The sequence below is a fragment of the Cornus florida genome, unplaced genomic scaffold, assembly GCF_030987335.1.
Source record: "Cornus florida cultivar Cherokee Brave unplaced genomic scaffold, ASM3098733v1 CherokeeBrave_3.0.0_Hap2_Chr04, whole genome shotgun sequence".
Classification (NCBI taxonomy): domain Eukaryota; kingdom Viridiplantae; phylum Streptophyta; class Magnoliopsida; order Cornales; family Cornaceae; genus Cornus; species Cornus florida.
In genome coordinates this window covers 99,436,513-99,448,898 of record NW_026775574.1, presented here as the reverse complement: position 1 = coordinate 99,448,898, position 12,386 = coordinate 99,436,513, and the positions used below count along the sequence as shown (strand labels likewise).

The 12,386-nt window shown below is 32.6% G+C and overlaps 1 protein-coding gene across 1 annotated transcript; it reads left to right on the top strand.

Moving 5' to 3' along the window:
• Nucleotides 1-540: 540 nt before the first annotated feature.
• On the top strand, nt 541-4,490 carry LOC132304156 (small ribosomal subunit biogenesis GTPase RsgA 1, mitochondrial). The gene is made up of 5 exons (XM_059801716.1): nt 541-1,374; nt 1,730-1,951; nt 2,049-2,243; nt 2,351-2,544; nt 4,036-4,490. The coding sequence occupies exons 1-5, from the start codon at nt 667-669 to the stop codon at nt 4,223-4,225; spliced, it is 1,509 nt and encodes a 502-aa protein (XP_059657699.1). The 5' UTR covers nt 541-666; the 3' UTR covers nt 4,226-4,490.
• Nucleotides 4,491-12,386: the final 7,896 nt, after the last annotated feature.

Genomic DNA, 12,386 nt, shown 5'->3' with positions numbered 1-12,386 from the left:
CATCCATGTAAAATTGTTATGTCATAAAAATAATATGATGACTCAAATTAATCTCTTCTCATATTTCTATTGAGATATTGATAAAAATTAAAAATTATATTATTTAATATTCCACCCTTTAACTCTTAATTTATTTCCAAAAATTTTAGGTAACGATGTACTTCATATAATAAAATTATGTGTCCCAATATATAATAATTGTTGGAATATTTTCTAAGTCTGAATTTAATAACTATTATATTTGTTATGTGAAAAAAAATGGAGAAACAACTGGGCATAATAGGAATTTTGGAACTAAAATAACACTTTTTGTACGAGAAAGTTAACTTTCTTGTATATTTTGGGAAAAAATATTTTAAAAAAATTTATCGATGCAGGAATTTCACTTTCTCAAAATTTTTTCCTTTTCACGTAACCAAACTTTTAAAAATTAAAATTTTTTCCCGTTTCTTTTTCTTTCTATCTATTTTACGCTAACCAAACGACCCCCATTCAAATTGGCTCGGGAGTACGAAATACGGAGTAACATGTATACAAAACAAATTCACATTACTTACAAACACTCTCTCCTTCGCTTACTAAAAACTAAAATAAACAGGATTCTTCTCTCTCTCCCTCTCAATTTCCCCTCTCCAAACAAAAAACCCGCGAATACCACAAAATCACATGCCAATCTCTTCAATTTCCATGTTTCTCCACCGAGCGACGCCGTTGCTCCCTCTCTACAACACCTCCCTCCGCCGTGCCTCCCCCTTCCGCCTCTTCTCCGTCGCCGTCGCCGTCGCCGTCGCCGCTCGACAACCAAACCCTAACAATGTCTGGAAAAAGCCCCAACAACCGCTCAAGAACCTACTTAAGGCACGAGACAACGCCAAGCACTTCTCTTCTCTTTCCCAATTCCTCTGCCCCGAAGACGAGACTCAGCTCTCTCAAAACCAAGCCATCGGCATGGTCGCTTCAGCTCAAGCTAATTTCATGCGCGTAGTGGTCGAATCAGTGTCTCCAGAATCATCTACGAGCGATTCGAGTTCGTCGGAATCTTCTGGCCAAGAAGGGCAGAGAATTGGCGTGGAATTGCTGTGTGTGGTGAGGGCAGTCTTGAAGAAGATAAAGAGGAGGGTTTTGGTTGGTGACAAGGTGGTGGTTGGGTCCATTGATTGGGTGGACCGGAGGGGCATGATCGAGAATGTATTTCAGAGAACGACAGAGATTCTTGAACCGCCGGTGGCAAATGTTGATCACTTGCTGGTTTTGTTCTCGATGGAGCAGCCGAAGTTGGAGCCCTTCGCGCTTACAAGGTTTTTGGTGGAGGCAGAGTCCACAGGGATACCGATCACTCTCGTATTGAATAAGTCCGAACTTGTTGATGAAGAGGTTTGAATTTAGATGACTTATTGATTGAACTTCTATTTCGTAACTTATTCTTGTTTGTTGAGCTTAATTTTTTTATGGGATTTGAATTAGGGTTAGATAGGATATTTTTACAGATTGTTGAACCATAATTGAAATTATGGCATGTGAAGTTAGGGTTATTACAAATTATAAATGTTGTATAAGATATGATAACTTAATGTGATAGATTAGAATGTTACAATTGATCAATTTGAATTCATTGAAATTGAATGTGAGATTTACAAATGTGTATGTGTGAATAGGTTACATGTAATTGAAGGTGTTCTGAATTTAGATTCAATTCATTGTGACTTATTGTGACGCGTTGATTATGCAGACGCTTATTTCATGGAAATCTAGACTTCGTAGGTGGGGCTATGAACCAATTTTCTGCAGTGTTGAATCCAAACATGGACTAGATACTCTTGAGTTCATTTTGAGAGAACAGAATTCTGTGATAGTGGGCCCAAGTGGTGTTGGTAAGTCGAGTCTGATCAATGCTTTGAGAAGCAATCAATCTATTGTTGGTACTGCAGAAGGGGATAATTGGTTTGATCATGTGAGTTTTATCTATATTATTGTATTTTGATTTTGCATTCTTTCATTATTCCAACATTCTATTCCTACTACATTTTTCTACCAACATTCTGTTTCAGATGTTAGGCAACAAGTGGTTTGAGGATCAGCGTGTTGGAGAAGTGTCAACGAGAAGTGGTAGAGGGAAGCATACGACTCGAAATGTTTCGCTACTTCCATTATCTGGAGGAGGATATCTTGCTGATACTCCCGGGTTTAACCAACCTAGTTTGATGAAAGTAACAAAGCAATCTCTTGCACAACATTTCCCAGAGGTCTCTGTTGTCAACTTTGCTTACTGTAGTTCATTTTCTTTTACTTTTTTATTTATCAACATTTGAACTTGCATTTTATGCTGATAACTTCACTTACCTTTTCTCAGATCCAAAAAATGCTTGAAGCTAGTGAAACTACAAAATGTTCTTTCAATAATTGCTTGCATCTTGGTGAACCGGGGTGTGTTGTGAAAGGGGATTGGGAAAGGTATCCATACTATTTCCAATTGTTTGATGAGATCAAAATCAGAGAGGAATTTCAGTTGAGGACACTTGGAACCAAAAGAGAAAGTGATGTAAGGTATGTTCAAATCGAATTTAGTATGGATGAGGATAACTTAATATCTTACTGAGATTCATTTTTTAGGAAATAAGTTGAAAGTACTATATGTTTGTTATGCAGAGCCTAATATACAATGTTGTTCAACAGCATGGACACTTCTCCTGTTTCTGATTACTTCTCCTACTCATGGATTTTTTTTGGTCTGAACCAGACAAGTGCATTGCATCCATATAATTGTCCTATTTGTAGAAGGAAAAGAGATTAAAACTATATATATAGAGATAAGGTATTCTACACAAACAAAGAACAAAAATCCTATAGAAGAACAAATGGATCATGTACGAGTTTGTCAAGTAAATTGATAGCGTAGTTTAGAAGGTAGAACACTGATACTGTGCCATTTACACATTGTAATGTTGTGTATAAAAGGTCAAGATTCAAATCCTAGCATTGTTATTTTTACCTTTCAAAAATACAAGTCCTAAGGATTACTTTTTGATTAAACTTATAATATCAAAATTTGAAGCACTATAATTAAACAAACAAAACTTCGGATTTTTTTATTTACATGAACTATCCCATAGAGCGATTCTCTAAAATTCCATGGTGTGATACTACTATGATCTGGTGACCCTATGATTCTGAACGATCCTATAGTAATGACACTTTGATACTACCATTTTGCGATTTGTCATATGATTCGGCTCCATTTGATAGTTTTGGATTGGGTTGTGATTTTAATAACAATGAACAAAATCATGTTGCTTCTTTCTCACGGAAAATTTTGCAGGTTTCCTGACTAAATTTTCTGTATCATCCGAAACCACATTCAGCACACCAGAATTTAGTTGTACATATTGTAACTAAATTCTACAAGTAGCTTATCATTTCCAGATAATATATTTGCTTACAGAAGTTTTTCACAACTTTGTTTTTATCATTCTGATCTAGTTATGCCAGAGAAGTTGTAAATCTTTGTCTACTATATTTTCATGTCTCTTCTTATATTTTAGTCCTTTGCCGTACTTGAATGGTTGTCACAATTCTAGCATCTTTATTTTCTTTTTCCGTTGTTCTATGTTTAGTTTCTAGTTCCCCATGTTACTGGGGCCAATGCAATGGTAAAACGTTTTGCTCTCAAGCATGAGAAAATCTAGGTTTGAGTACGAGGTTGGTTATTTTTGCAGATAATGTTAAAGGTTAAGTCTATCAAATATATCCCTCTACCAATGGGTATGATCTCTCCCCTCAAAGGGGAGGTTGAGTATTCGAGCCCTTCTTAAATGTTAGAATTAGAATTTATTATATTATATTATATATTTATTTTTTCGGTTTCCTATTCACATGGTCACACAAGCCCATACCTTGTTCTATCAATCTCCAATTTTGATCTATCTCCCTGAGTAAAGGCCTGTATTTATTCATTTCCCTTTATTGTGTACTCCATTTCCTTTTCATTTCTATTGGTTTAGTTTTTGATTTTAAACTTGAACTGAACTCTCTTTGCAGGTATAAGGCGGGAGATATGGGCGTCAAGCAAGCTGAACCAAGGTTAGAGACTAAGAAGCATCGGAGACAATCTCGTAAGAAAACCAACCAGTCAATAATGAATGATCTGGATGAACTTGATGATGAAGACAACTTATTTGATGATGAAAATCCCATTTTAAGAGCAATGAGGCATGAGAATCAATCTTAAGCATGCTGCCTCGTATCAGAAATTGGAAATAGCACGTTACTTGACCGACCTTTTGTCAATGAGGTTAAATGAGTTCACTGGTAAAGATTACAGTGTGAAATGAACGAAATTTTTTGCGCTGAGACAATCACACTATGATGTTACCAAAAAGTCCTTGGAATGTAATGGTCATTTTGGACGTACTGAATTCATATCATGTCATTGTGGTTTAGGTGACGTGTGAAAAGAATTCTGAACGAAATAAAATCTTTTGTTAATACTTAAATATCATACTAGCCAGTGGGGGAATTTTTTTTTTTATTTCTTTTTTCTTGTTTTCCTTTTCCATATTTGGAATTGACCTGTTTTTATTAAGAATTCGATGATGGATAACACTACATTGTGGGGAAAGTTTTACAAAAAGTCTACAATGCTATTGCATTGGCACTCAGCCACGGGGAAATTTTGTCTTTTAAACAGGGTACAGAATCTATTAATCACACGTGCGCTTGATGTGAGCCGTCTGATACAATGCAACATCTGACCAACAAATTCTAGAATAGTATCATAGTTCTTATTTTGTTCACTTAACCAAATGTATCTATCCTACCTATATAAGGTGCTCCAATCCAACCTTGTCTGCAATGCAGTGCATTAAGCTAAAGAGACAGAAAGATGCAGTGCTACATAGAGCTTAGAGATTTTGACCTGCCATTGATAAACCTCCTCTTCATGCTCTTACATTCCTCCTATGTCAAGCCTAATTGGGACGTCGGAAATGGTGGTCAATCGAGTAGCACTGATCATAATCATCTCATTGCCAAACTGGCCTTCTTATTAGTACTTGTTATTGCCATTGTCACTTCTATTTTCCTGCTCATCTCAATCAAATTACGACTCACTGTTACAGTTGCTACTGATGCAATTCTTGCAATTCGTTTACGATAAAGGAAAAATGAAAGATTTTTTTCAATATATATATATATATATAATTATTCAAAAAAAATTCAAAAAATATGTTTTTGTGCCAATATAGTCAAATAATGCCTAAAACGGCTATAATATCAAAAAGGAACGTTGAAAACTTTTAAAAGGGCAAAAAAAAAAAAAAAAAATCACTTTTCTTTGTTTTATTAAACTTTTTTTGCCCAAAAAATCCTTTAAGCCAAACAGTGCCTAAATGGCTCTTTAGATCAGTTACGTTGAGGGAAAAAAAAAAAGGGGGCCAAAAAAAGTTTTTAAAAAAAAAAATTTAATTTTTGGAATTTTTTCCAAGCTAAACACAACCTTAAAATTAATTATGGACTCCAGTGGAACTGGGTTAAGTACTTTGGGCCTCTAAACCCTAAACTCTAAAAAAAAAAAAGTAAGCTGACCCGCGCAAGGCAGGCTTGCAATCGTCAATCGGGTCGCCCTTTTTGAAGACCCATTCCGCCACCCAAAATCTCGGACCCACCTTTTGGAGACTGCATTGAACTACTAGTATCGTGAATTTGGGCCCAAAGCCTCTAAAATCATAACTATTAGACCTCCTCTTATTTCCCTCTGATCTCTGTTTCTCCATGATAAAATTTCTAGACCGGACTAAATAGGCAATAAAATTTTCTCATCTAATTAATTTAAGTGAAGTATATATAAGCGTTTCATTCATAGACTATTTTTTGTTATTATGTTAAAATGTGTAGTTTTTAGTTATATCGAACAATGGATCATGTTCCGTCAAGTTTAGAATGCGGATTACAAAAAAAAAATTAGAATATTTGTTAAATATTTCAGTCATTTTGTAACGTGCAATTATGCATCTCGAGACATAAACAACTATTCCACGAAGAGCATAATTGTCCGTTTTCAGTTATAGTGGTAAGGACTCCTGTTTAGGGTATACAAAAGATTTCTTAGTTAAGACTTTAGAGACTGCTCGAGGAATGATTTGACCATAACCAATATGAAGGTTTGGTACCACTGTAACAACTTCAATTAAACATCAACCCTCACTAAATAGATAAAGAAATTTTGATTCTTCCACGTTAGAAAGAGAACTTTGTAACATGTTGTAATTATGCAGCATTAATACAATTAGGGGTGACAATTGAGTGGATTTGGACGGATTTTAAATAGAGAAAGTATGAATGGATCAATAATTCAATATCAATTCACCAATGATGAGTTATAAATGGGTAAGAGTTCAAATGAACGGGTCAAAACGGGTTATCCCGTCCACGACTAAATAATAATAATAATAATAATTTATTCTTACATTAATTTTTTTATTTCAAGCATTACAATAAAAAATAAAAAAAATCTTTTTTCTTTTGGAAAAAGTTACTATACAACTTATCAACAATATTATATATATATATATATATATATATATATATATATATATATATATATATATATATCCATTCTCTATGTATAAGTCCAGTCCGGTTATATATAGATATAAGTCCTATGCAAGCAGGTATTAAGTTGCAGGTCCAAGAAAGAAGAAAAAAGAATAAATAAAAAAAAGGGCAGCAGGTTCGAAAAAAAATACTCCCTCCGTGGTTCCAAAATAATTCGTTACTTTAAAAACTGTGTGAACAGAGAGTAAAAATAAAAAGTTTTTTTTTCGAAAATTCTGAGTAAAAATAAAAAGTTGCTATAGAAAACAAATAAAATGATGTATCAAGTGCACAGTTTTGCATACATGGGAAGTACTGGAAGTCTGGAAGTTCCTCTACGAGAAAGAAAAGTTGTAAAGAGTAGGAAAGGTCAAGCAAACAAAATAATTATATTTATATATATAATAAGATTATATTATTATTTTATTATAGTACCATTGTCGCGCGTCTTATTTATTTTTTTTTATAAATTTATATAAGTAGGAACTAGGAAGTTGAAGAGTGGCAGAAAGAGAGTTAATGCTAAAGAAATGAAGAAAAAAAAAAAAAAAAGGGATTTTGTTTGAGTTGGTGAAGATAGGTGTTCGCTCTTAATTCACCATTGACCTTTAAACTAGATGAATGCTTACTTTTTATCGATTATTAATTTACTCATTTAAATTTAAATGTCCAAATAATTTAATTTTAATAGGCAGTTTAATGAGTTTGGGCTTAAATTGCCACCCTAAATATAATCATATTGCAATGTGTGCAATCACTTGGACAATGGACCCACAGATGTTTTGAAATATTTTGGTTTGTACAAAATATTTCTTAGTTCATTGATTCACCTTTTGTGTCCTTAGTCCCGGAGGAATTTTAGTGATTGATAAGCAGATCTAACCAATAATGATCTCAAAAAAACTATATATATATATATATATATATATATATACACTTATACACATATATGTATATATAATGCAATTAAATATATACCACCATCTTTTATTTTAAATAGTGAGAACGCCCTATATTTTTCTTTCTTAGCCATCAAAACATCTGAATTTTGAAGTGGACCACCTGATAGTGACAGAGTAAAGTCCCCCCATGCTTCTTTCTTTGCTCTGAACCCTTTTTTTTTTCAACCCTTTTTATTGAACCCTCTTTTTTTTATTTAACCCTTTTTATTGAACCCTTTTTTTTAAAACCTTTTTTCTTGAAACATCTCATTTTTCAAACATGCCCACACAACTATATATATATATATATGTATGTATCCTCCCAAGTCTCTTCATGCTCTTGAATTTCTCTTTCTCCATATCCAGGGCTCAAGTTAGAGAGAGAGGAGAAGATGAAGTGTTACATAGATCTCAGGTATGTTATCCCACCATTCATAAACCTCTTCTTCATGCTCTCGCATTCCTCTTTCGAACCTTCGAGCAGAGATGCAGGTCCATTAATGGACACTGAATATAATCATCTCATTGCCATATTGGTTTTCTTACTTGTCACCGCCATTGTCACCTTGATTTTCCTCCTCACCTCCATTAAACTACCACTCACCGTTACTGCGGACACGATTCGCTTGCGAGCCGGAGACTTCTCTGCTGTTGTGGCAATTGGTTTGCTCTGCTCAATCTTCCTGTCACCAACACATTTATGGATTTCGTATCCGATCATCGTAGCCATCTCTCCTTGGTATGCTTCGCTTTTCAATCTGCTTCACCGATTTCTATATCGGGTTTATCAAATCATGCAATCATTTTCTACCGTATGCATCGTGTTCTTCATCCAAGAACATGGACACCCACAACAAGAACATCCTCAAGTTGAAGTCGAATTAGCTGAGATTGAAAACGATGTTGCAGTTGTGATTGATGGATGTGTGTTTAGCCAATGATGAAGTCATAAAAAGTAGTAATAATGTATTTTTATGTGCTTTCAATGTGTGTGTATGTGCAAGTATATATATATATATATATATATATATATATATATATATATACCTTTTATTTGGTTTAAATGTGATGTGTTTATTTTGAGGATGTACTGTTGTTGAATGTAATAAAAGATTGTTTAATTTAAGAGATTGTTTGAGAAAGGGTTTGTTTGGATGCAGCAAAATCCTTAGTGGAATTAAATTGGTGCTTGTGTTTTTATTTCCCGTATATGTCTCTGTTTCTCCATAGTGAAATCCCAGATTGATTAAATAGGCCAGGAAAATTTCTTATCCAGTTAATTTCAGTGATATATATATATATATATATATATATTTAAGCTTTATTGGCATAAGTTTTTGTTCTTATGTTCCAGTTGTATGTACTCGTTGGTGTCTTCCTTTTGTTCATAGAGTATGCCCTGTTCTCCTCTGTTCTTCATTGATGTGTTTATTGGAATTAAATGCATCTAACCCATTTAAGGGCAAAAAAAAATAAAAATTGTTTTCTTTTTTCTCTTCTTGCTAAAAATTAAAATTTCACATTAATTTAATTTAGAATAAATTCCACTTACCTCTTACGAGGTTTGTCAATATTTTACATAGAACCCCTCTTGATTTTATAATCTTACTTACCTCTCTTGAGGTTGTGATTTATGTAACAGGTTTTTTCATGCCATTAGGGCAGCCGACAGAGATAACATAATAAATTGATGTCGGCAGAAAATGGATTGATCACTTTACCCTTCTAATGCCTAAAATGATATCTTTAACCTCATATAATTTTTGGGTAAATTGATAAAAGAACACGCTACCGTTCAACGGATGTCATTGATATAAAAATAAGTAAAATTATGAAATCAAGAGGAAGTCTACGTGTGATAATGACAAACCTTAGGAGAGGTAGGTAGAAATTACATGGAATATCTTATACACAATGACATTTTCATGAAAAAAATTCAAAGTTTTTCTGTTTTTTTTTTTTTTTTTTTTTTTTTTCCAAGCAGAATTTTATTAAAAAACTACCAGCATACAAACACTAGAGAGAGGCATACCACTATATTACAATAAGACTACTAAGAAAGCCCATTTCCAGAAATTCGCTATCAGAATTCAGAAATAACGGAGGAAAAATGCCCACAAAAAGATAAACAACACAAAAGCTCATGAACAAACATCCATACGCAAACCAGTAGTTATGAACTTATTCTAGTTTCCTAAAAAAATTGTGTTATTTTAATTATTTAATTTACAGTTAAAATGCAAAAAACTTTCAAGTAGTTTGAAAAGTGTGCAAATAATATCCTCTTTAAGTTTAGATCTCACCACTAAGTGAATTTGTAATGCAACGATTAGATTTAAAGAATTTTGTTGTTTCAAGAAATCAATACAATATATATAAAGTCAAGTGTCAAATCATATTCATAAGGACAATATCTGACCAGAGATTTCATTCTTAAAAGTGTATATAATAGGTAGAGATATTTAGGTCAATATTTGTCTTAATGATATTTAATTTTATTTATTTTTTTGGTAAAATAATATTTAATTATTTGATCACGTGAATTTGAAAAAAATAAATTACTAACATTATATGTAAATTACTTTTATATTTTAGAAAATATTTCTATAAAAAAAATATTATAAATATATATACACAAGACACAACATCTCACGCATGCAAAGAGTCTCTAATACACACTATGATATAAATAAAAGTTTGGAGAGAGCAGTTAGAAAGACACGTGGAATGAGCAGAAAAAACATATACAAACAAAATTATAGAGATATATATATATATAGAGAGAAAAATAATGAATTTGGGCTATTATATAAATGAGGAAAAAATGAATGGGAAGTAATTTGGGAAATCCAAAAGAGTATTGTTGGTATTAAAAAAAAATTGGTCACATGACCCACACATGTCACTTTTTGGGATCACAAATCCTTATTTGCTCAGTTTTTATTCTATATAAAGGTTCAATTTAAATATAAGTGGTGCTATTTGTACACTTTTTGCACTTCGTTCCCTATTTCACTTCGTTTTATTATAATATAGTAGATATTGAATGGTGTGACATTGGTGTGAGCTACATAATTAATTAAATAAAAAAATTGTAATAGCAATTAGACCTATTCATAATTCATGGCTCTCCAGGTGTATAAAGAATCACTAGATTATAATATCTTAAGGAGCTACTTCCCTTACGGTGACTCATAAAAAATAATAATATATATATATATATATATATATATATATATATAATAAAATATCAATGACCTAACAGTATTAAGTCCTTAAAACAGCTGAAAACGACTGCTAATACCCCGTAGGTTGAGGAGCAAAAGGAGAAATCCTCTCGAGAAGGAGCTCGTGTCTAATTAGCTAGTTGGTTTAAGTCGACATGTGTGTGTGAATAGTGAGCACTAACTAAGAAATTCCAGATCTCCTCTTTTGGAGAGAGAATATACTACTTATTAAATTTAATAAGTCAATCACCAAATGACCGTTTTGGTTATCCAATTTTTCTTCTTATATCGTATTTTTTTGCAATTTTGTTAACAATACTAAAATCACATTTTTTCAAGTTTTTTACAACTCATGTATACCATTATTAAATTTACATAAAAGTTTGAAATTTAAAGGTTTTTTATTTTTTATTTTTTTTATTTTAATATTTCCATTATATGAGAGTTAAACATTCCGAAAGTCCACTTGTCATTCAAAAAGAGCGAACATGGAGTAAATTGTAGCATATTATTCATCTACACGTGTATAATTTAATTCTTGTGACAATAACAAAGAAAAGTATGGTTTTTTTTTTTTTTTTTTTTTAACAAATATGGATTGCAACAATCTAATGGGAAAGGACATATCAGTCAAGGTTTTTTCTTTCCAGTTAAAGAAGAGCTACAAAACGACCACTATGAGAGGATAAAGAGGATAAATCAGTGGTCATTCCTGCCCAGAAGCTGGAGGTCTGCCATTACCATCGACCATCTATTATTGCAGACTACATAATTTAAACCCCTTTTATAACCATCACCCCTTACTTCCTTGTACAAGAAACTCACCCACCATCTTACAGATCAATTTTTAACACCACTTATTTTAGACACGCATACATAATTTTTTTTGGCAGACTGTATCATTCATAGAGCTTGGAGTTTATTGACGAGAGTCTCGCCTATTTATAAGCATCCCCTTCCTTTTAATGGATGGCTAAGATGTTTTTCAATTTATCTCTAGCATTCTTCACTTCAATATCTACAAAACTCTCCACTCTTCTAAAATATTTTACACTCTAAATCTCTAAAAACTATACAATATTCTAGACCAACACTCCACACAATCTTTGAAACATAAATGTAAAAGACTCTATAACTCAACTCCACTCATCGCATGCAAATTAATTGATTAGTGCCTATAAACTCAAACCTTACTATGTGATTTTATTAAAGTTCACCTATGAGTTGCAATTTAAAGTGCAAAGAGATAATTAAGCACAAGAAGGCTTATAAAAGCCTTATTACCTCTAGCTGACATCAAGCAAGACAAGGGCAATTTTTGTGTAACGTCCTATCACCTCATTAACGAAATTAGGGGAGGATGCTCAAACCTCGCTCCACTTAGGTGAAATTTGTCCAAATTTCAGAAGTGGTCAGTGTAATTTACCCAATCATTTTTTTTTTTTTTCTTTTTGTTTTTGTTTTTTTTTTCCCTAAAATTTAAGAAAATTATATATATGTACGCGTAAAATGTTGGGCAAAGAGTTGTCCAAAGAACAAATAAAAAGGCTTATTATAAAAGCCTAATAACCTCTGGCTAACATTAAGCAATTTAAACAATACCAAGTTTGATCGGCCCAATCATGTCTCG